A 25811-nucleotide genomic window follows, 5' to 3' on the forward strand; every position below is an offset into this window, starting at 1 on the left:
TTTCGTCGATTTAAACCGCATTTTATGAGCACAGCTCAAACGGTTTACGAGTGAGTGGAGCATTCATAGTGAGTGGAGCGGCGAAGGTAGGGTAGAAGGTAGAAGGAAGCGGAGACATTTCGATACAAGACTTTCAGCTTCCTTCTCTTCTACTTTCTCTGCTACACTCCACTAAGTTTTGACCCTTAAAACTCTTGGATTCATTTCCCATAATTCAATGTGGGATTTTCTGGTATTCTTTGTATTATCAATTTTTTTTACTTTTCTCACTTCATCACCGACGCACAAGTCTTGCTTCATATCTATTTTTATTATTATTTTATATATCGTTGTTAATTCAACACTGACACACAAGTAATAGATGAACGCGAGCACCATCAATAAACACGTCTCCAGCAAGGAATCGAGTGAGTGATGATGAAATTTAAATGAAATTCACAATTTACACTTCAAACTGTCAACGTTGATTTGATGGGAACCAATGAAGCTATTTATAAGAAATTCTGCCGGCAGTATTGAGTAAGGCTCACTATCAATGAAACAAAAAAGTACTCACTTATTGAGTTGTTTTCGTGCTTCTGGTAGAGAACTTGGATGTTCCTTGAAGATGAAATGCCTGATTCCCAGCACGTACGATTCAATGTATTGCGGCCAATCAATTCTCGATACATCGAATGGAAATTCTTTCCTATCAGCTACGCTCAGACTAAGATTTAGAGCTTGGACATTGTTATCGAGAAACCGCCACTGACGAGTCGAGAAGTATTCCAAGCACTTAGCTGCCTTGTCTAGTTTGCTTTGCATTCGAACCATTCTGGAAAAAATATTGAATCGTATTTAGATTACAGCCACATAAATAAATGCATTATAATTTATTCTATTATACAATAACAAACATTATAATAGAAATAAAGATAAGTTCATAAAACGATAAAAACTTTGTGGTGTGAAGAGTGAATTTTCTCTAAGATTACTCATTTACTAGCAAAGTTTCCAATCCATGCAAGTTTTATCAGAATATATACAGAATGTGAAACAGGACGGAATAATTCGATATTAATTAGAGGAAAACCTCTGCAAGCAAGAATACAAATCACAATAATCCTCTATCACACCAACTTCTTATAATTGTACAAAATTGTTCTTAAAAAAAGAGTTTTATTTTGGCAAATTATAGAGATAAAACGTATGTGAAAAAGTCTATTAAAAAAACCTATGCAAGTTCATATTCCAGACAGGTGTTTATTATAGCAGTTAGTAATGTTTCTAAACCATGCTGAATCAGAAACGATAGTTTCAATATTTATATTTTGTAGTTGCTATTTTAATTGGGATAAAAAGTTTAAATTTTTGCTCTTAAACTCCCAAAAAATACCAAACTTGCCTATTGTAAATAATTATAATACTGTAATTTAAATATGATGGTTTCTCGATTCATTCCGAGCTGCGATTCAATAACACACAGGTTTTTCATGTGTGACTGTTATTCATTCATCTTTATAATTTTTCTAAGGATATTTGATAATTTTCTATTTGACTAGTGACCTACCCTTCTTTTCTTTTTCTAGACACGACTAATATGGGAAGTGATTTCATCTTCAAGTAATAACTACTGTATTTAGATATGATTATGTTTGCGATACTTACATTGGTTTTTTACCCGCTATGCGACTAACAATATCAATAATGTGAGCTGGAAGCACATGAAATGCGAAGGCTGAAATATTGTTGATGACCCAGTTAGACCGACAGCTTCCATCCGGATACCACATCAAGTCACCGAGAGGATGTTTTCTCATAGCGGAGAAACTATGGTTTACAAAGTTTTTCCACGTTATGGGCTTCTGCTGACCCGTACAACAGTTGTAGACAGTAATTGATCGAGACCTGTAACCGAACAAAATGCAAAATTAAATTAAAAACTATGTACTTTTTGCACACAAGAATATCAGAAAATTACTGTAGGCTGAGCACAAAATGAACTACGTGTATGGATGTAACATAAAGGGTTTTTCAATTGTTATTACAGAATGAATTTTCTTGTTTGTAGGTTAGGAAACATGATTGATATATATTGGGACATGATAGCCTGATGATTTGATGAATCTTATCCAAGAAGACATAAAATATAGAATATGATAGTTATTCGTGCTACTTTTTCTCTTTAAGGTAGACTTTTACGTTTGTTGTGCGATGATGGCATACGCCCGCTATTTATACGCAATAAAAACGTCGAATTTGCGATTAAGTTCAATCTTATATTTAGGAATCAATTTGAATAATATTGTAATTGATAAGGCAAGCCATTCTAAAACGGGTTTATAAAGGAGGTTCACATGGACCGGCAAACGCGTGATAAAATAATAGGATGAATATTATTACTTAATTCGAATATCCAATGAAAATTATATAAATAGAACTAAGGACTTCTACTATTGTAAATATTGACCGAATAACTAAATAGCAGAAGAAAATTCGTTGAATGAAACTGTCAAAAAAATGCACACAGACTGTGAATCGAACCCGGTATTTCTCGGTGCTGGCCGAACAGCTTTACGTCTTCGCCCACTATAGTAAGGTTCAGGTAAGAATGCCAGTGGAGAAAGATAGGAAAACAACTTTGACGATTCTTTGCCTTCCCACTGCTTCCCATAAGGGATAGCTGAAAAAGGTATAGCTCATGTAATATTAACTGTTCATTATTGTATAAAATAATCTATTATATTTTAATCGCCAAGGAAAAATATTTTCAAATGATTGAATAATACATTTTCATAATAATTTGAAATAAAATAATTTGTTAATTAATCATATTTCTACATTGTTAAAACACGATCTGGTAACGTTGCAAAGCTAGAAAAGGATAGAGCTACCTGCTTTGTTGGATGATAGACAAGGAAAGCAACACCAATGTTAATCAAATACTGCCATTATAACGTGGACCTCACTATAGGCACTCTTTAAACAGCCGGCTTTATCTTGTTCTTGCAGAAAAATATATTGTAGACAAAATGACTGCGTCTTTTCAATTCAATTCAAATATTTTTATTCAACAAATGTGCAGATACATTGAATAACGTCATACAATAACAAAACAGTCAATAAGAAATTCATCACAATCAAATCAGAAAAAATCCTGAATTGAATATATGACAATCCTATCAGATATTTCTTCAGCTTAGCTCTAAAAATCGTCAACTCCTCTATGGACTTCAAATTTCGGAGCAGCATGTTAAAAAATATTTATCTCCCATGAAAATTGTCTTCTTTTTGAAAAAATCTAAAATATATCTCTGTACGATTCTTCCGGATCTAGTATTATATCTATGTGAAATACTACTTCTCTTTTTTAAATCAGTGAATTTTTTATGTACATTATGACATCAAAAATATATTGCCCATAGACTGTCAATATGCCTAGCTGATTAAAAATTTGTTTCACAGAGTCCCTCCTTTTAATGCTCATGATAATTCTCAGTGTTCTTTTCTGCTGAACTAATATTTTGTCCAAGTTTCTTTTCGATGTGCATCTAGATACACAGACCGTAAGATATATTGGAATGAACTAATGCGTAGTAAGAGCAAACATGCCTGGTGATATTTTTTTCAGCACATGATTGACATGCTTGTTCCATGACTAATGTTCATCAATCACCAAACCTAGGAATTTTGTACTAGTTAAATGCTCCAAAATTTCATCATCCAATATCATGTTTGGACTTGAAACAACTCTACTCTGCCTAGTTGAGAAAGGGACTACTACTGACTTATTGGGATTTCGGAGGAGATTTCGGCTGTTCAGAAATTTATTGATTGCTGTTAGACTGTGGGCTGATGATTTCTCCACATCCTGTACTGTATTACCCGTGAAAATAATGTTGGCATCGTACGCATAAAGACAAACAGATGCCTGTCCTCGGATCACCTCAGGTAACCCCTTAATGTGACATAGAAACAGTAAAGGGCCTAATATGGAACCTTGCGGGACGCCGTAATGGAGACTTTTGAGCTCAGAGCTATACTTCATTTTATAGTTAATTGAAGGGGTTACATCAATCCTCTCCAATTCCACATATTGTTCTCTTCCCTTCAAGTAGGATGAGAACCAGGACTGCTCTTTCCCCAGCACTCCCATGCTCTTGAGTGACTCCAACAAAGCATCATGATGAACTCTGCCAAATGCACGTGTCAAATCCAGAAAAGTACCCATCACCTTATCACCCCTATCCACCGCATCTATAATCGACCCAATAAAATCCACTCCTGCTGTGATAGTCGATCTGTTAGATCGAAACCCATTCTGCTCTCTGTCAAGTATGTTCTTGGACTCTAGATACTTTACCAACTGGTCATACACCACCCTTTCCAATATTTTTGAAAATACCGATAAGACAGAAACTGGTCTAAAGCACTCAGGACATTTGGCATTCCCCTTCTTAAATATTGGAATGACTCTGGCTATTTTTAAAGCCCGATATCAGTGAAGAGTTTATTACATGAGTCAACGGCTCAATTATCGTGGGTAGAACTTTTTTTATTATCGCCATTGGAATGTCATCAGGTTCAGAAGAGAATTTACTTTCAAAAGTCATTATAATTTTTGCTAATTCATGTGATGAAACCAACCAGTCTGTCCAACTCTAGAGCACCGCATGTCAAATATCTAATCTCCCTTCCATTTAATCATCCATTTATCATCTCATCCCAATATTATCTGTTCATTAGTATTCTATATCGTCAATATTAGTCGATCGATTCCTAAAGTCTTAATTAAATCCCACCCTATAACATTTGTCCCATTTCTCTATTTTTAATCATAATTTAATATTATAGATGATGGTTTCTCGATCCATTCCGAGCTGCGATGTATTAACACAATTTTGCTGTATTTTATACGAGATGCAGTCAATTTATTTCAAGTAAATTATCAAATTTGTTCACTTACTGACTGGAGTACTTTCTAACGGCTAGTGATCATTTTCAACAGTTAAACAGTTTGTTGAAAATGATCGCTAGCTGTTAGAAAGTACTTCAGTCAGTAAGTGAACAAATTTGATTATTTACTTGAAATAAATTGACTGCATCTCGTATAAAATACAGCAAAATTGTGTTAATATTGTATTCGGTATTTCTCATTCTAATATCATTTATATCATTCATTCATCCCATAATTCTAAGATCCAAATCATCTAGTTCTCATTTGAACATTACTTCGAGTAATAGTTTTCAACAACTCTATTCCAACACATCCCGGTCGAATGTTAATGATCCTTCCAATTATTTTATATCATTTTCAGAGAATCGACAATTATTTGTTGTAAAACCGCCGATTTATGAAGTTACATCACAAAAGCGATTTGCAGAAATTTTAAATAGAGATTTGAGTGAATTTTTTTAAATTAGTTTTTAAATATCAAAATTAAAAATTTTTAGTTTTGAAGTGAAAATTGGACATTTTAAAGTGAAATTATAACATCATTATTTTTTCGAAACTTTTATTCATCGAAATTTGGGAGAAGTTTTGAGCTATCCTATGCCTGTAGTCTTCTCCAAATCATATTATATTGTAATAATGATTTATGATTATCAATGAAATAAATATTATCGTTATTCAAATTGCATTCAAACTCGTTGATTAATTTTTCATACTTTGTAAAATCCGTTGAATAATTAGTAATACTGTAAATTAGTGTATAAGCTAGTAAATATTGTAAAATACATAAATAAAGAATTCTAACTGTAAACAGCCTCACTCGATTAGCCAGGGATCAATAGGATTAATGTAGAGCAAATAACGGTTGAGGGCTAACCTTTTGTCAGTGGGTGATGACCGAGGGTCGGCAGTGCGCCAGGCGGCACAAATCATGAGGTTGATGACGACATCGACAGGCACCAGATCAGCCACCTTGTCCTCGTGACAGAGCATCGTCCGGAAGAAGCCCTTCCCGGCCGCCGCGATTATGCCCGTCGGCCCGTTCCAGTTGTCCACCCACCCACTGATCGGCTCCTTCATCGAAGATAACACTGTAAACGTTACGTTCAAATTCACATTCATTTATTCAAATGAAACTGTTTATTTCCTCATGAAACATAATACAAGTTATAGAAAAACATGTATAAAATGTATACATGTATTCATCAAAAAGCATATTTACAAATTAGAGTGTAACAATAATGTTATGAATATAACAGGCTACATTGGATAAAGTAATATCGATGAAACAGCGATTTCGCAGTTTGATTGCTTAGTTGAAGATGGTAATGTATAAGCATATAAACAACAGTTAATAATATAAAAACATATAATGTACGTTCGGTAATGTTAGGTTAAAATTCAAATTTATTTATTAATCGAAAAGCATATTTACAAAATAATAATTTAATGAATATAATAGGTTACGTTGGATAAGGTAATATCGATGAAACCGCGATTTAACAGTTCGACTGCTTAATTGAAGATAGTAATGTATAAACATATAAAAACAGCTAATAATATAGAAACATACAATGTACAAGAAAATAATAAATGAACATGTGAACAAAATAATATATAAACATATAATCTACAAGAATCGGGTTGTTGGGTCATGTGGAGAGGACGACTGCGAGCAGAATTGTGATGCGGGAAAAGCCCAAAAGCCCCCCCACCAATAGGAGACAAAGAGGGAGACCCAGAAACAGATGGTTTGATGAGGTGTTGAATGATGTGAGGAATTTGGGATTGAGGAGATGGAGAGGCATAGTCAATGATAGAGATGCGTGGAGGTTGATAAATGCGGAGGCCAAGGCTCACCATGGGCTGTAGCGCCATACAAGAAAATAATAAATTACCATATAAAAAAAAATGTAAACAACATAAATATAAAAAGAAAAATAAAAATCTTAGTACCCTTTTTGAAATATTTAATCACAACATGTTTCGGACATTGATGCCATTTTCAAGTGATATGAAGTAAATAAATAAATACTGCTAGAAGATTCTTATTTTGATCATATGTTAGTGTATTCATATGATTTGATGAACTAAAACTATAAATTGTGGATTTAAATTCGCATGATTCTATCAAAAATTGGGTTAATCAATGTCCGAAACATGTTGTGATTAAATATTTCAAAAAGGGTACTAAGATTTTTATTTTTCTTTCTATTTCTATAAAAGTAGCCCTATACAGAAAAGAGATGAACATAAATATAGGTTAGGTTGTATCGGATGATATAAGTGTCCCAGTCTTATGTATGAAGTATGATAATAGATATTTGCTATTTTTCTAGTCATCAAATATTTTTCATTAGCAGGATTGTTCGGCACGAATACGGCTTCTACAGGAAATAGAATCTGATAGAAATTGATAAATATCTATACGAATATATAATATATATATATATATATATATATATATATAATATATATATATATATATTATATATATATATATTTGACTGTGTAATGAGGTCCTGAATGAATGGATAAATAATCCTGGCTGAATAATAGACATGGCTGGCCCAGGTCTGTTGTCAGAGTTTTCAGGTCACAGCTGATCAATTGCAGGGCCTCTGAAATGACATGAACCTTTTTTTAGGCAGCCGGGACCGACAGTTTGGCCAGCTAATTTACGAGATTCGAGCCCGGGGCCTTTGATTTACAAGGCCAGCGTCTAAATCACTCGACTACGGCCAATCCCACCCCCAATTGGACCACAACATTTGCTCATAATGATGAAAACACCAATTTTGGAGTTGGACTCCTTCTCCTCTAAACAACGAACGTCTATTCGGATTGAAGCATATATGAGATATTGGAGCGTGAGACGTGAACTACAATGGTGTAAGTACAAATCAATAATTATCAATTTTATTGATAGAATAATTGACTACTTAGGCTACAAGGTATGATTTTATTTCTTAACCTCATGAAATCAGCATGAAAATGACCCAAACAGGAATATAAACCTCAAATAAAATATAAACATCATAATAGTGATATAAGGATGGCATGAGATAACAAACAATTTCAAGCTAGCTGAACAAAGATCATAGAACAATTTAAAGCTAGTATCCCATGACATTGTCAGGGAGGGAAAAATACAAGCTTGAAGAATCTTATCTCAAACATGAAGCAAAACAAAGTTTTTTCGTTTTGAATATTCGTTTTAAAGTTAAATTTGTTAACATTATTATTTAAATGTAAGATTTTGAATAGAACGGTTGAATCACATTCAACTAACTTGGGAAATTGGATATGATTTATTTTTTCATTTGCATAAGTGTCACCCTAAAATATCTGATGATTATAAATATAAATCAAAGCTTGCTTCGCAAACACAGTTCTTAAAAACGTTTAATTAGTACGACCAAAAAAGTTGTCATTTCTAGTTTTTGGTATTACTTTCTCTCATGTTGAATGGGCAGCCTGATCTCCTTTATTTAGAAGTTATCTAAGATGAAATCTTTTGAAAAGTAACAATAATCCATCATAAACAAAAAGTAGTATTATTAGCAATAATGAAAATATTATTAATGAATCAACAAAAAATATCTCAACTACTCAACCTTCTCAATATATTAGAATTAGAAATGACTTGGAAGCTAAAAAAACGTATTGTAACGGAATCTTGATCTGAAATTTCAAAAATAAAAAAAAATTGGATCTATATTAATCAAAACTAACCCCACAAATATAACTTATTTTTTATATTATTAGAGAATTCTTGAGGATAAGCAAGCTGGTTCTGGGTTCGATTTCAAGTTACTTTTTGCAGTCCACCATTATAATTCAATCAATTTTCAGATTGCATTCACATGTAGACCAAATGTAAAGATTAACAGATGATTGGAGCTGAGGCAACTTACAAAATATGAAGTTCATGAATATTCTATTACATCAATTCATTTTTACTTTAAGATGTTTGAGATTCCTGTGCAACCAGTGAGACTATCTTATAAATTATATGTTCAGGCGAGGTGGAACCTTCCCGCAAACAGCTCCTCAGTAATAAAAAGCTATATATAAATCTACGTTTCAGATAGCAAATTATATTTTGATGGTGGTGTCACACATAATAATTGCATACGGTATTTTTTATTGATTTTTCTCATTTGGCAATAGTTTTATTAACGTTTCATCATTCAGAGTCTGTTACCCATTGTAACAATTCTTATATCGTTCTAAATTCTACTTTACACTTTATCGTTTTATACATTCGCAATGTTTTCTTCATTTGTCCATGAAGTTCCTTACGAACTTTACTCACTACTCCCTACCCATCAATTCATTCACATATTTTTTACACTCTCTTAGATTCACTTTTACTTTATCTGAACCTCTTTTCCTATACATCAACATACACACATTTCCAATTTTTCTTTTCCAATATCCGGTTTCTTGTTTGGAATTGAAAATCAAGTTATAAAAAACACGTTTTTTCCTCCATCTAAATATAAACTCAAGTTGTTGAAATTCCTTTTCCAATCGATGGAGCATTTCTGCTATCATTTTATAATCCTGGATTTCCTAGAATTTTATCATACTGTTATTGAGAACAAGTAGCAACCAACTACAAAATAAATTCACTTCCAGTCCACTAAGGCTGGCCACTAACGGTAGAACATGTATGTTTATCACACACATACACATGTTCATCATGCATGCTTTTCATCAGCGAGAGTGTTCTAACATAAAATAAACAACCAATAACAATAAATAAACTACTGGAAAATCACAAATTATAATAATAGAAAAATAATTTAACCTCAAATTTAACCAGCGAAGAAAACACAAAACAACAAAATAATGGGAGATACAAAAACCTAACCTAAAAAATGTTGCTTGAAGCCTTTCGCTGTGATGACGCAACAATGTATGACGTGACGTGAATCATGCTTGTTCTACCGTTAGTGTACAGCCTTTTGACAAAATCAACCTTCACCAAGTAGCTAATCCAATGCAATTAGTATTAGGTACCGATTTCAAGCAACTAGACATTCTGTAGCGAAAACAGAATTAAAAAACCAGATAACATTTGAACAGCAAAAGCTATGATCCAACAATACTAGGTTCTGACACAAAATACTGAATGAAACACAGCTTCAACGTAATTATTAGTAGAATGAATAGCTGAAGGGCCAAGAGTTTGTTAATCCTTGCAGCTTATTCTGAATGAAACGATTATTTTATGAGAAAAATACATGGGTTATGAGCTATGACAATGTTATGATACTTGTACCAAGAAGAAGAAATATAATGTTTATGAATTGAATGAAAAAATGACAGAAAAAAATCAAGCAAATATTATTTTTATCAAAGAAATTAGGCTAATTCATTATAGATATTGTTAATAGTTCAAGAATTTATTAAATAAGTAGTAGAAACACGACGGTTACAAGAAAATTTTGATTATCAGGTGTGTAGGTACATTGAAAGATTAGAACGTTAGATGATGGAAGATTTTTCGCACAGCAAAAATATGAACGACTAAAATTACGATGAAGAATTAGCATCTAATGACGTTAAGAATTTGAGCATGCCATGCAATAAGCAAGTGAGCTTATGACTTTGGTCTGATGGATAGTCGATTTGTGAAAGAATGATCGATAATCACCTATTGATGGACGAACTATGGCTACCGGAAGATCATGAGCCTCCTTTAATAACATATCTTCCGCTAATGCTTTTGTGAATGTATAAGTGTTTGGACGGTTTCCGATAAGTCTGAAACAAAAACAGAAATGTGTTTCAAAGACATCAATCAATTGTTTGGTGATTAGATATGGAAATGAATTTGAGATAATATACATACATACATGGACAAATCAATTTATAACACCATTATTAATGCATTATTGAACACAATAAATGATAATAACAATGATTTACTATCAACTGATGAAAGGCTACTCTCAGAAAAGTGGCATAATTCAATACCTCGATTATGTTTTGATGTTTTTTTTTAGTATCTCGGATAAAATATTCTATTATCATTGTATTGGAAGGTACACAACCAGCAACAAGTGAAATATATAATATAATAAAGGAAAGAACTGGCTTATACACGTACGGGATGCGAAATTCACGAATGACGCATCATCACATCTGAATAATTCAACTGATCAACTTGAAATATTGCATATAGATTCTTAATTTACCGAGGATGGTTACAAGCCTATTTTATAAATTCTTCAAGATTTCAGTAGGCCAAGTTTTCAGTTTGTCAAGTTTTTAATTAGACCCTTACTGAGCACGGGTTACCTGCTAGTCTGAACAAATAAAAGCTACAGTGATTATTATTAAAATCTTGATACTTTGGAGTTACTGCCAGATATGAATGACTTGGATAAACAATTGCATGAACAATCATATTCAATGCTTTTTGAATAATTATTATTGTGCACATAAATAGCTTTAGAGATGATGAACGATTAACATTTGAATAGAATCATGAATAACAATCGTAGTAATATTCTTCGAATTTAACTAGTTTTAATAACATTCCTTATTAAAGGATTTGTTTTCAAGACTTCAATTGAAGGGGGATATTACCAAGGGGTGAGTTACCATCCAAATATTGGACAATTATATTGACATATATTAATTTCAAATAAACTAATACGATATTTTTCTAATACCTGTTTGCATACGTGTATACTTGAAAAATTGATTTTTCATAGTAGTAATGTTCTTTGAAGTTTTCATCCAATAAAAAAATGTCTTCGATACTGCTCCAGAATTTCATAGATTTAATCATTCAGTAGCCAGTAGGCCTATCCGAAGTGCGCAAATGAGAGCAAGTTACGCAATTTGAGTGCGAGTGGGTTTGTGAACTTTCAAATGCATCCTTAGAAATGCAGACGTCTGACTAATAGTGCCATGGGATTCGAATTTATTCTATTTATAAGCATGACTCCGAAAGCTGAACTTTGGACTTACATTATAGGAGAGCTTATATTGAAGAGCCCTTTGCTATTAGCGGTATCAAATGAAACTCAAACTATGCACACAACAACAATTATTAATTGGAGTGGAGTAACTTGAGTCTCTCTTCTGTTTCAGTTTAACCCAAGAATTTGCGCTAATAAAGTGGTAGTTAATGATGCTCGGATTGCTTCACTCATATTAATTTAGTCTACCAAAGCTGGAGCTTTGAACATTATACGCGGTGTTTTCCCTGATCGCCTACTTCACTTATGAATCAACTCCACTCGAAATATTATAGAAAGATCCTTTGTTAAAATGGAGAGTTTTGCGCGGCTTTTCCTGCTCATTCACGTGAATTTATCTCGACCAACATTCCGTTCATTCATCTGATAATTCACAAATCGCAGAACATCACAAAAGCTTTTGTTCCTGTTATCATTCACGAACGAGTATAATCCACTATTGTATTCGTTAAAATTGCCGATTTCCCCAATTAAAAGCCAAATTATTCTACCCTACAAATCAATGTAGTCATATACATTGCAAAGAAGTTGATCAAATCAAAACAACTTTTTTGATTTTTTATACTTTACACATTATTTATAGACCTCTCATTTAAGATCTGCAGTTTCGTAATTTTATTAATCATATTTTCAAAAGTATGCTACATTTCTAGAGAGATAAATAAGTATAGTAGGCCTACTGTTGGAAATGAGACTGGCAAAGCCACGAGACTAAAAAATGCTACAATAATGAATCTCGTGAGAGTAGTTTGTGATTTGATACAGTGTACTTACTTTGGGGTAATAACTTGAATTAGCGACTCATCCATCCATTGCACACATTGGATAATTTGTTCGGGTTCATAGGGAGGGGGATAGATCTCTTCATTCACTTCATCTCTGTCACAGTTGCAGTAAGCTGTTGAAACATGGATCAAAGCCTGCAAAATAGTCCATCCATATTGTAACTGGTACTAAAACTGGTTTCAACAATAATTGCTTCAATTACATGACTAACAGCTTACAATACTTCAAATTAAGAGAAAGTATTTGAACATTGGGTTTATTCATTGAAAAATTAAAAATGAAGAAATTGAGTATTTCCAAGAGACTAGACAAGGATCTAGGATTAAGTTCTTTATATTATGAATGTTTGTCAAAAAATACTATAAACTTTCCACTATAAACACAATAATTTTCCTAGAGTATAAATGTTTATTGGTACCTATTACGTTTTGTTTAGCTTTGGTACTTTATTAATTTCAACTAATTATGCAGTATGCATCATCATCTCACCAGTTTCCTTTTCGAATAGCTAAACGGTTGTTACTCATTATTTTTTAGTAGTGTTATTCTAGACTCACTTATAAGCTGTTCATTACAGAATCAGCAATTTTAGGTTGGTTCTGAACCACTAGGAAGATACTTTCAAGCTCATAAATGATTTCTAGCATACTTATTGTAGAGAATTAATTTAAATCAATTTTACTAGAATGAAAATTGAACTTACTTCCAAATTCGCCATTTTATGGCAAAGTTCGATAAGTCTTTTTGTGCCTAGCATGTTGATGGTAACAGAAAGTTTCAGAGCCTCGTCGAATTTGACTGTAGCTGCTGAATGGAAGACTACGGAGACTGTTTTTTCCAGAAGGATTTGGTCCTGGACGCTGATTCCCAGCTCAGGTTCGGTGATGTCCCCCAAAATAGGAACGATCTTGCTTAGATCAGAATGCCGTTCTTTTCTTAGTTTATCAAAGAGCTGGAATAAAAAAGAAAATATTTGTTTAGTCGATTAGAATCCAACGTTTATTATTATCATCATGGATATTAAGTCCATCATAATTGAAAACGTTCAAGGATGCGAGTGAAATATTTACCGTTCATAGAATATATAAAATTAGTACCAATGAATTAGAATGACTGCATATTTTCTAAAGAAAAATTTCTTTCAAATACACATACTAAATGAATAAAACAACTTTAAAACTTTCAGTTATACGGCGAGGTGAAGTGATGAAAACTATCGATCATTATGAATCAACTTTAAAGCATTAAAATCATAACATGATAACTGAAAAATTACTGAAACTCTTGTTTTTTTTATGGAAAACTGATTTCTTCTTCAAATGCACTTACTAGAAGAAAGAAACAATTAATAAAATGTGTTCATCAAATGTTATCACTAAGAGACAGTGGAATTTCAATTTTAGAGAGAAACGACATATCTGTGATGGATACGTTTTTATGAATGATTTTCCTCCACAAGTGTGGGAAATATTCCCCCAACTTTCAATTTTTCCTATGATTATAATAATATCGAGTGACCTGGCTGGCTCAGGTCTGGTGTCAGAATTTTCAGGTCGCACCTGATCAAATTTAGGGCCTCTTACATAACTCAACGACTGTTTTTAGACAGCCGGGATCGACGATTAAACTTGTCCATCCGAAATACAGGAGTGGCCCGAAAAAAGTATTTTTTCCTATAATAACACACTAAGCCTATCTCACAGAACAAAGCAAATTACTGAACAATATGCAACGTTCTATGATATTTCAACGACTTGGAAATGAACTTGATAGATCAGAGATTACTGACTTGTCTTTAGAACTTCAGAAAAATATAAAAGAGCATTATGAATTGAAAGTTTGTCATCATTTTTTGTAAGCCCGTAGCCCGGAATTATTCTTTCATATTATTCATAAATGTGACTCTCATTTCACTAATTTTTCCAAGTTAAAATCTTTATTTATCATTCAACAATATTTCTAGATCATCCATTCATAAATTTAATGTACAATTTGCGCGACAAGTCTGATGCAAGGTGCACGTATATTAGAAAAAAGTTCATAAAATCATTGCCGTTTGAATAAATTGAAAATTATTGTCACTAATGAGAAGCATTTTCTATAATAATGAATTTCAACTCTTAGGCGGCTCGCACACTTGAGCAGCAAGCAGCTAGTAACTTAAGTGCACGAATACACGAGAATTTTTATCACCTGCGAATGCATCTGTATTAATTTAAGGAGTGAATGAAGTTGTTTTTTGCATGAGTGGTCATAGTCTGCTCGCAACAAGCAACTCTGCTTCTGAATGCGATTTTCGTATCCATTTATTTGCACGTAGGACAATATTAGATCGATGACACCTGTGTAGAGCAGATACAAAAGTATCTCGCGACATAACAAGCTTGTCGAAATGCAGCAAAGGTCACCTATGTTGCCCAAATCGCTCAAATGCCCGCTTGACATCTTCTCTCTTTTCTTTATTGAAAAATAAATTCTGAAGATGGAAAATGTTGGCATTAACTCTCCATGCCTCTCTGTCATCCGCCATCCTTTTGAGATCTCTGTAATTGGCACATCTCAGATCCTTCTTCAGTGGTTGTTCTATGAATTCCAGTCTTGGCCATCCTCGCACATTCCTTCCCTCAATAATTCCCTCCATTATTCTTTTGTTGGTCCCTCATGTCGAAGACGAAGAATGTGACCAACCAGTTGTGCTCTTCTCCTTTTTATTTCTTTCAGTAGACAACCTCTTTCTCAGACTCTTTGAAACACCTCTTTATTCGTTACCTTCTCTCTTCTACTCAGCATTCTTCTGTAGCACCTTGTCTCAAAAGCAGAAATTCATTTCTCTTTTTTCACACCCATTGAAAAAACTCAATGGGCCCGTTCCGTGTACATAGAATGTGCTAAATTGTCCGATTCACAATTTACCAGGTAAAAAATTCCGCGTCCCATGGGAAGAATTTTGACAGATTCTGTACCAGAAAGCAGTTCCAGTTCCAAGTTCCTGCCCCACAGTCGAAGCGTGGTAAATTGTTACAGTTCCAACTATCCGAGCTCTCATTGGTCGATTGAATTTTGTAGTCTGCTTGCTTCTCTGCGCATGCGCTGATAGCTTGTTTACAATAGCATAGCCATAGAATACATAACCAACAAAATTACGTTTGATAACCATTCGTTAAATGAATTTTTCTCTACAGAAAATTCGAGAGTATACCTTCAGTAATGGAATGAACGAAATGCACACTTTTCTAGACGATAAGTTTGTAAAACAGCCTTTCTTCATTCACGCAGCTAGTAAACGACACATTTTGGTGTAAATCCACTTTATAAGTGTGCGCCAAAAGCTTAAATCAACGATTTTGAAATGGCGTTCCATGGGAACATTTTGCACTAAGAATAGTCACGTGATGGAACAATTTACGATTGGAACTGAAACAATTTACTGTACACAGAACGTACACATTGTTCTTGCAGTTAATACCTTCTTTTTATTAATGAAAGCATTCTTTGCTTGATAAATCTTGGTAGCTATACCTTTACTACTTCTTCCATCATTAGTGATCTTGCTTCCGAGATAGTTGAACTCCTTTCCTTCTTTTATGACTTCACTCCTCAGCCTTATTCCTGTACTATTCTCTCTGTAGCAGAACAGGCTGTATTCTTTTCCATAATTTCATTTGATATGCACAATATTCTCTCTAGATCCTTTTCACTTTCTGCCATAATTGTTGTCAACTGAAAATCTCAGCATGTCTATTTTTTCACCCTGGATTTTCCACACTCACATTCACTTCCTCTCTCATCCTGTCAATTGCCTTCTGAAAATATAGGTTGAATAAATAAGGGGATAAGGAGCAACCTTGTCTTACACCGTGGATGGAGGCAGACTCTTCCCTATTACCACTACGAATAATTCCAATTTCTTGTGTATAAATCTTGTAGATGAGTTTTCTGTCTCCGAAAATTACCAGTTTGGTGTAGGATGTTCAATAGTGTTTTCCAGACTTTTTATGCCTCATTAAACGGCAACGTTGACTCTAAAGTTGATATTCCTACACCTTTCGATAGAGCAGGAAAAATGACTTCGATAATGTATGCAACATACGATTATGGTATAGTTTTGGACCAAGCCTGTTGTTCTTCCTAATCATATTTTTATGATTTTGTAATTTGTATCCACGAATAAATGAATGAATAAATGGCAGAAAAACACATAAACAAGGTAGAAGAGACCCTTCACTCTCGGGTGTCAAATTTAATTTTATAGAACAATGGTGTCACTTCCATTACAAACACTTCAAATTACTATGCAACAGATAGGTAATCGATAATAATCACAAATGCTACACTTTTGAACGATCAACGTCCATTAAAACAGAAAAACCCTACAATGAAAATATCACACTCAACAATTCAAAGACTTTGGAAAAGACAGTTAATCGATATTGAAGAGTGGCACTTTTTTAATGGTCGTGTATTAGAGTGCAATACAAGAATTACCAATATTATTGTTGAATATTGTCTGGAATCGGGATACTGTCATTTCTTGTTGAAGATGTAATTTTGTGGATTATTTTACCAATAGGTTGGTAATAATTACAAATACACGTAATCATTCACATGCTCATCGTAAGTATAGTGTTTTGTAAATTGCAAGTAGATTAGTATTGTAGTATTGAATTATGTTATATCAATACTAACAAGGTATTCTCCAATGCAGGTGAATGGTATGCTGAAAAACGAATAACTACGATTTTCCTCTTAGTACTTAGTGTGATGAAAGTAGTGAGTAAAACTGGGGCAACTGAAAACCAGACGGCTCTCTGTTGTGTCTCGAGGACGTCTTTTGTTCAGGTGATTACAAGCTACTTCGCGAATAGAGTGAATCCAAGATTTGAGAGGATAGAATCAATCAATAATTTTAATCCCATTCTTTTGAAAAACAACTTTATTATCGCTTTCTAGTCCAGGCAATGAATGCTCAAAGAAAGGTATAGAATGAAAAAGTTTGTAAGACAATTTTTTTACCCCGCAGTTCTGTTTAGGGTGGAAAGGAAGTAAACATATCAAAATACCCCACCCCTACCCACTATGCTAAGATGGTGGGGGTGGTTCCAAGGTACCATTATTTGGTTTATCGCATATAACTCGCAAACTATGCATCTTATGGACATATTCTTCACAAAATTAAAGCTTACACAATTTCCTACAATATCCATCTAACAGCTTTTTCTATATCTTTTATAATAGTTTTCGAGATATCTGCTGTTGAAGATGTAACATAAACACGTTTGCCGCCAATTTTCTGCTATTTTGCTCTTATAATTTTTTAAAAATCGATGGAAGAATCCATGCTGAAAAAGTTGTAGAGAATTTATCAAGCTTCATTTTCGAATAGTTAGTCATATCGGTTGAACGCACTTTTCCCAAGATATAAGCGTGTAAGCAAAAAATGTTGAAATTCAATTTTTAAACAACCATCATCCCTTTAGCACAAGGGGTAGGGATGAGGACTTTTGGTATATTCACCTCCTTACTTCCTTAAACGGAGCTGCGGGGTCAAAAATTCTTCAAAAGTCTTACAAACTGCTCCCTCTTTAACTCTTCATTGACTGGACTATTTCTCCATCCTCTAATAATCTCTTTTGATGAAAAGAAGCGATGAAAGAGAAAGGGGATTACTTTCTCTTTCATCACTTTTCTCTCACTCTTTCTCTTTGTATCACTATTTCTTCTTGGTACAGAATTATTAATGCGTTCATCGTAAACTGAGCGATTGCAGAATGCCTTCATTTGGCCGTTATATAGTCGATGCTCATTTTTTAATCAACCAAAATTGCTTCAGAAATGTTTCATCCATCTGCGATTCAAGCGATCCGCGAAATCTAGATGCAGTCAGTTTTTTATTTCACGAATGACGGATTTGGAGTAGCCTACTATTCTTGTGCAGTTTCACTATGATGCAATGACAATTGCTCTATTTTCAGTCGATTAGTTCTATTTGCCGATAATTGTTCTACTAAACAATAGCCAAGCTTGACTTACGTAGTTTTGTTGGTCAATTCGGCTGAAATTTCATATGTTCCAATTTAAAAAATTCCCCAATTACGAGGTCAATAGGAATCATAAATAACGTTTATAATAATATTATTAATGTCATACATGTTGACATCTAACATTATTTTATATTTTATACTAATAACATAATTTTCCTTTTCCATACATCTCCAATGCTTGATGTATGATAATTATCAATCGAATTATCATTTATACTACGAGACGGCTTCATAAATTTATGCTTAAACATACTCTATGCTATCAATTGCATAATCTCCCATGTGCTATCAATTTGAAAATCATAAGATTGTCAAGAGGCCTAAGATATCTGTTTCTAAAACATATTGTTTCTCCTCGTTGATTGACATTGACATTGCAGGCGAAACGATCACATATACCCATTGCATTCGCCATTCATTTTGCATTCATTATTGATCATTGCGTGCTCCTTCAACATTTATGTTTCGTTTTCATGAGATTTGACTTATCAATAATTTCACTAGAGCATACAATGAACTGAATCACTGAAGTGGCGCAAAAAAGAATACAGTAATCTGAGGTGCGATAATAGTAGACTCGTAACATTATCTCCAGTACAAGCCTTATGTTTTTAACAATATTTGATAATGAGTACTAGCTTAGGAAACCGTTCAGCGTTTCGTTTTAGCCTACACTCTTTCGAGGAGTAATAGTTCAAGGAGTTTTCTCATCAAGAATGCTATTAGCTGAGAGCCTAATAGTCATTGGGACAACTATTATAGGACAACTATAGAACGTAGGCGAAGGTAAAATTATAGGTAGGCGAATTGAATTACGAATAGTTTAATAAAGAGGTAAGAGGGTGGCTATGAAGTATTTTCGTGAACGGTAACCAGATATTAAACAAATGACTAGCAAATGAATGATTATCTTATTTCTCATTATTCTTTACGTCACATTTAAAAAATACGGTGGATTTATCATTGAACACGTTTTGAAAAAATGAAGAGCAACAGCTTCCAACACGTTAAGCAGCTATAACACATAAAAATTGACTTTGGCATTGAATAGTGAATGAGTTGATTCACACATTCAATATAATTACCAAGTTCAGTGACTTGTTTGACCTAATATGCCGGCGTGACGGATTGAAAGCCCAATTATTCTATAATCATATTGATAAAATGATATTGTCTAATTTTCCGTCATAGCGTTCCAAATAATACGAGAGATCATCAATTATCGATCTTTATTACTAGAGTCTGATTCTGGTATTTGAAGTTCTGATCACACGAATAGCGGTTGAAACGAGAGAGATTTTATTCACTAAGCTTTTAACCGTGAACGTGTGAAAAGTTGTTACGCTAGATACTTAAAAATGTTTGTGGTTGAGGTATGTAGTATGATTTTGAACAAAAGTGAAATAAAATAATGTTCTACTATGGAATCTGACGTTACATTTCAATTTAACACGCGTTCATCGATTTTGTTGGTGGGAATTGATTAATTTGGTACGCATGTTTGACTGTTGAGGTTTGATCGGCTCAAGTATCGCCATCGCCACTTGAACGAGAACTTTCCAAACCGCAGCGCTGCTGCAGTGGGTTCGAGCTCTCTTCTCTGCAGACTCATGAAGTGATGATGCTCGTAATTCGTTAAATTAAACAAACTTGCCTTGTTTACTCTTCACCCATCCCACGCTTTGAACTTGTTTAGAGATTCTATTATGTTTGGGAAAGACTGTTTTCCGGGTTTTGTGCATCCTGGTAAACCATTAATCCTATATTTCCCACAGAGAATTTTCATGAGTGAAAATTTACTCATCCAACGAATTCTCTACTGATAAAAGGCAATTCACATTTATTGTGTAGTAATATTGCTGAATTTATTGTGTTTTTTATACTTTACTGTAAGTAAAAGTGATAAATGCTCCATTAATTATTGTCCTCTATAACTCAAAACAATCTTAACAAATAATCTTTTGAAATATAACTTTTATTGTGGAGTAGTGGAGTAAAATCACTGAACTTATTTTAAAAGTTTATCGGTTTTATATCAAGTGATTAATTCGTCTAGTGCCAGAAGTGACAGTTTTCCTGAACTAATTACCCAAGTTGTTATATTTTTAAACAATTCATTCATATTATCAGAGCTTAGTTAAAGTTGAGACCGTCATACAGAGCCTACCCTCCATTTCGAATAGAAAATTGTTCCGTTTTACAAAAATATTCGTGAATCACATTGCATATTGTATTATAATAGAATTATATCTCAAATGGCACTACATCTTAGATATAGATAAACGTAGAGGTGCAGAGAAATCTCTCACTTCGAGAATTTGCCAAAATTGCTATGAAAACCTTTCTTCCGGACAACCTATTCAAAGTCTGATCACCTAAAATGATCGCAAATAAAGGCAGGTTTACTACTTCTTGCTTTTGCCGACTGGTTATCAATTATTTTTAAATCTATACTACTTTATCCCAACTAGTCTCGGAATTTAGTAGCTTTTAGTCAGAATATCTTCTGAAATGGGTTGTATTGTCAGTATTGTGCAGAAATCATCAGATTATGTCTGCGAGCGAGATATTTTTTTTAACGCTATGTATATCTTCATCTACATATATCTTCATCGACTATATAGTTTATAGGACACTTTCATCATTTTTCTTTAGCCATAAATGCACATACATATTGGCCCAAGAGTCACAACTTATGACCTCATGCCTGACGTAATGTCAGGCATGTGATGAGTAAGTGACTTGGGCCACTCTGTATGTTGCACATGAATCCAAAAAGTATTCTATGTAAGCATACATACACATCATCAATCCACATTCTACCATTTATTTTCTTTTTTGTTGAGAATTATGCCTACATGAGCTCTAGGCTTGTGCGTGAGTGAGAGAGGTTCAACTACCTTACAAGGTGAGTTCCAAACCACCGGGAGTGATTTCGATGCTCACTACTCCTGAATACCTAATCTATAGGCTCTTTATCCGGTTTTGTTTGAAATATTTTAAATATCTATCTTCTTTTCTATATCTATGGGCTGCCTATGAGAAGGAAAGGACAATTAGAAATGTTAATTTCAGTATTGATAATACAGTAGAGAATAAGACAATTATTTTGACCACAATAAGCGACCAAGCGACAGTAAATCACGAAATTTCAGAGAGAATAGAAGCATTTGGTGTTAATTCGTGTAGGAATGAGTTGAGGACTTTAATCGGTCTGCTATTTCGGCGTGAGTCTCAACCAAAGTTGATTGTAGGTCACAACAGGTGTATCCAGGGCTCCCTGCTTCACTTTCTACACTTCCACCTGCAGTCATTAAAATTCCTTACTTCCGTTGGCTTTGCAAGCCCCAAGTCATAGTGCAGCTCCCTTACTGGTGTGCATTCAAATTTCTTCTTCTCGCACACCTACAATTCAATGTGCTCAACATCACTGCATACAAACTATGATTGATCCTACCTAGAACTCTATATAGTAGATATGTATACTAGTGTATAAAATGATACAATGGCTGCCTAGTACACTGTATACAAACTATGACTGATTGCATTGTTGGAGAAAATCGACAGTTGTAGGTTTTGTTCAACAAATGTAGCTTTCATCAGTTCTAGAAACGGAACGCAACGTTATCGAGTAGTTAACTTGTTCTTGTTCAACAAAAGCAGGGAATGAATAGCAGCATTCTGTTATCAGTGTATAATGAATTATGGTCGCTGTAACACAAAGGTGGAAATTTATGATTTTGTCAGACTACAGTGGCACTACTTGTTCCAGCTATTTGTGATACTGAGCGTCCCAAGAAAGGTATAACAGCCGAAGAACATACTTTCTACATGATTTTCAACAAAAAAGGTCTTGAAACATTCCCTTATACCAACTTTAGTTTTCGAGATATATAGATTTTTCGATATTTTTGGAGAAAAAGGTCAATAACTAGAAAAACTATTTATCAAAATCTAATTCTAAGGATATGGTTGGAAAGAGGACAAAACTTACAATACGATTCATATGATTTGTTCCTTTGTTAAACGTTCTTGAACTTTTTATGAGCGTTCAAAGTGTTTGAACTTGACGAATACTACTTTTAATGACTAAATCGTAATTTTTTCAACTTTGAGCGCTTAAAGAAAGTTCAAAAACGTCAAACAAAGGAACAAATTGAATGAATTTTACTGTCGTTTTTTGTTACAAATTTCATAAAGAATGGTCTTCAGCTGTTACACCTTTCGTGGGAGACTCTGGATAGTCTATACTACTTATTTCAGCTTTGGAATTAATGGTACTGTAAAGTTGCTTGAGGTTAATGAGAATCAATTGTCAACTACAGTATATTTTGTATTTGTGATAAGAAAAATATTTTGGATTTGTTTCATGTTGACAAATAAATGTTTGAAAACAAATGAATGCACCAAAATATTAGTGCCAATTAAAGTCCAACTGCAAAATTCCAAAATGTTTTTTTAGTCAATCCTTAGAAAACTTGAAAGACTACAAGTTATTTGAACTCTTCTAGGTGGCATTGCGGTATCTTACGATTTACGTTCTACATTCAAAGCTGCGTTCTCATTGATGCGTTGTCGTACGACAAATAAAAGCACGATATATACAAAGTATTGAAATGAACGTGAGTGTTCTCAATGTATTATTCTTAAACAAACGTCTCAATAAATTTTATTTCTCAGATTTTTCACAAAATAGAATTAGAAATACAAATATAATTCCTGGAAATTAGAAAGCAGTCTTGTTGTACTGTCACAGAGCTCAATTTACGAGCTATTCTTTTAAGAGGTATTCTTCCTCTGTCAAAACGACAACAAAGTTGTAGTTTTCGGGGCACAAGCAATGAGGATAGAATGTAATACTCACTGTAATACTCACTGTCAATACTCACTGGGCACCAGTTGATATTTTTATCAACATCATAATGACTTTTAGTTTAAAGTAGGTGCCGAACCACCACTAAATATGATTGAGGAAATCATAGTATTGTCAGTTAGTGGAGCTGGCCTCAAGCAGCTACCATGGCAAAGGATAACTTTCAGATCAGAACTACTGACAGTTCTAACTACTGGGTTTCATTGAAGGAAAATACTTTTGAAAGATTTGATAGGGGGTTAAATAAGTGGGCTGAATAAAATGCACGAACAGGAAGTGCATTCTCAATAACCCACTTTAATATTTATGATTCAGCCCACAATCATTAATTATTCTTATTGAAAAATATCAACAACAAAATGTGTAACTTTAATATTAGTGATCAACAATTGCCGATTTCATATCACATTGACAATATAACAATACCGATGTTCCCAACAATTCTAAAAACAAAACGTTCACGTAATAATATAAGTTCACATAAAAGACAATAATAGATAGAATATAATTGCATTGTGAAGAAGCAATTTAATTTGTCATTTAAGACAAATGGTACCTTATAACGTATTATTGCAGTTTAAATGGAGACAGGAAACTGTATTTATCATCTCTATTTATTCTCCGACATTAATAACAGAGATGAAAGGAAAACGATATTAATGGAATGAACACGGAAAACTTGGTTCTTATTCCAGACAATTCCATCGTATTGAAAATTGAACCGATCGTTCTATAAATGGATGCAATTCAATATCCAAATACCCTGCTTCATCGTCTGCATATTTTGAAGATTTATTACAGCTTCCACGTACCTACCTGATAAAACGATAATTTAGTGAGGAATGGCATCCAATAAAATTGTTGTGGTGTGTTGATTCATTTTGAAATTCCCGGCGAATCACTACTATCAAATTCCAATTGTTAACCAACGCTTGATTCAATTACAGAAACTATCTATCAGCCATTGGAAATGTAATTGCATTCAACTCGAGTAGAATTTGGAATGAACTTTATTCCATTGAGTCTCGTATCATGTCTGAATACCATTTTTCTTATTTAACTCAAATATCTTTTATTGTTTTTACTCGCCTATGGACTAAAACTATATAAATCAATTTTCCAATTTCAACTTCTCAGTGGAAATTCTGAAGTCATTTGTGAGTGCAACATCACATCCATATTATTGAATAATTTCTCAGTTCATGCATTGCAAGAATCATAAAAAAGCAGTGTAAATTATAATAATTCATTCAATAGATCAACATTGAAAACATCAATTTTTGTGTCTAAACTGGATACTAAAAACCTACGAATCCCTGAGTCATTGAATTGAATAGATCTGAAAAAAATAGAAACTATATGTAATATGAAAACAATATCTGAATATTATGGAAAAGGAAACCCAATGAATATTGGTGAACCTCCTTCAATAAAAAGCAGTACTCCAAACAGTGGGGAGGAAATACAACGTTTATCTTCACCTAACTTGACTGGTAAGAGGATTTCAATCAAGCATGATGTGATGTTGATATGAATTCTGTTCGTAGGCACTTGTGTTGAGTGGCTGAGTTTTATGGGAAATTGGGAATCCCCTCTCAAGTGGGCTGAAATTGAGAAATGATGAATAATATTGGAGTACAAGTGGACCTTTTTCACTTTCCAAGTACTGTTACGTCAAGATCTTTTCTATATTGATATGATTGAAACATCCTTTAATGGATAGGAAACATTCGATACCATATAATATATCTTGATAAAGAAATGTTTGATGTTTTACTTACTTACTTTACTTTTCTTGATATTTGCTATCGTATCTTGGAGAATAATGAACGGAAACAGATGGATAAACAGGATCAGATGGATAAACATTGTGTTCAAACCATTAAGAAAATGGCTGCTACACAATCAATTTAATATGGACGCCGGCAAAATGATTTCGTGATGATTTAGTCGAGTGCTAGTTCCAAGAATTTTCAGCCACACTTCTTAGTAAAGTCGTCTTGCAGTTCCGAGCTAAAATTAGAAACTTATAAACATTTTTAATAAGTCTGAAAGTTTGAGCTTATCGACTACCTTTCAAATCTATTTTGAACATAACCGGCGCAACGCTAGTCTAATGCAATTGCTGAGAGGGTTTTCTTCCGAGCGAAGTGGATTATATTTTAAAAGTTTGCACG

The 25811-nt window shown here is 33.6% G+C and overlaps 1 protein-coding gene across 2 annotated transcripts in view; it reads right to left on the reverse strand.

Annotated features, from left to right (window-relative positions):
- The window catches only part of LOC111043546 (putative fatty acyl-CoA reductase CG5065), a 94485-nt gene that overhangs the window by 4222 nt on the left and 64452 nt on the right, over positions 1–25811 (reverse strand). For both annotated transcript variants that reach the window (XM_022328526.2, XM_022328525.2), the window contains exons 3-8: positions 13424–13672; positions 12709–12854; positions 10599–10708; positions 5811–6024; positions 1648–1887; positions 557–814 (exon numbers count right to left, since the gene is read on the reverse strand). In XM_022328526.2, the coding sequence (XP_022184218.1) occupies positions 557–814; positions 1648–1887; positions 5811–6024; positions 10599–10708; positions 12709–12854; positions 13424–13672 (1217 nt within the window). The remainder of the gene's footprint in view (positions 1–556; positions 815–1647; positions 1888–5810; positions 6025–10598; positions 10709–12708; positions 12855–13423; positions 13673–25811) is intronic.

This window comes from Nilaparvata lugens, chromosome X (genome assembly GCF_014356525.2).
Source record: "Nilaparvata lugens isolate BPH chromosome X, ASM1435652v1, whole genome shotgun sequence".
Lineage (NCBI taxonomy): Eukaryota > Metazoa > Arthropoda > Insecta > Hemiptera > Delphacidae > Nilaparvata > Nilaparvata lugens.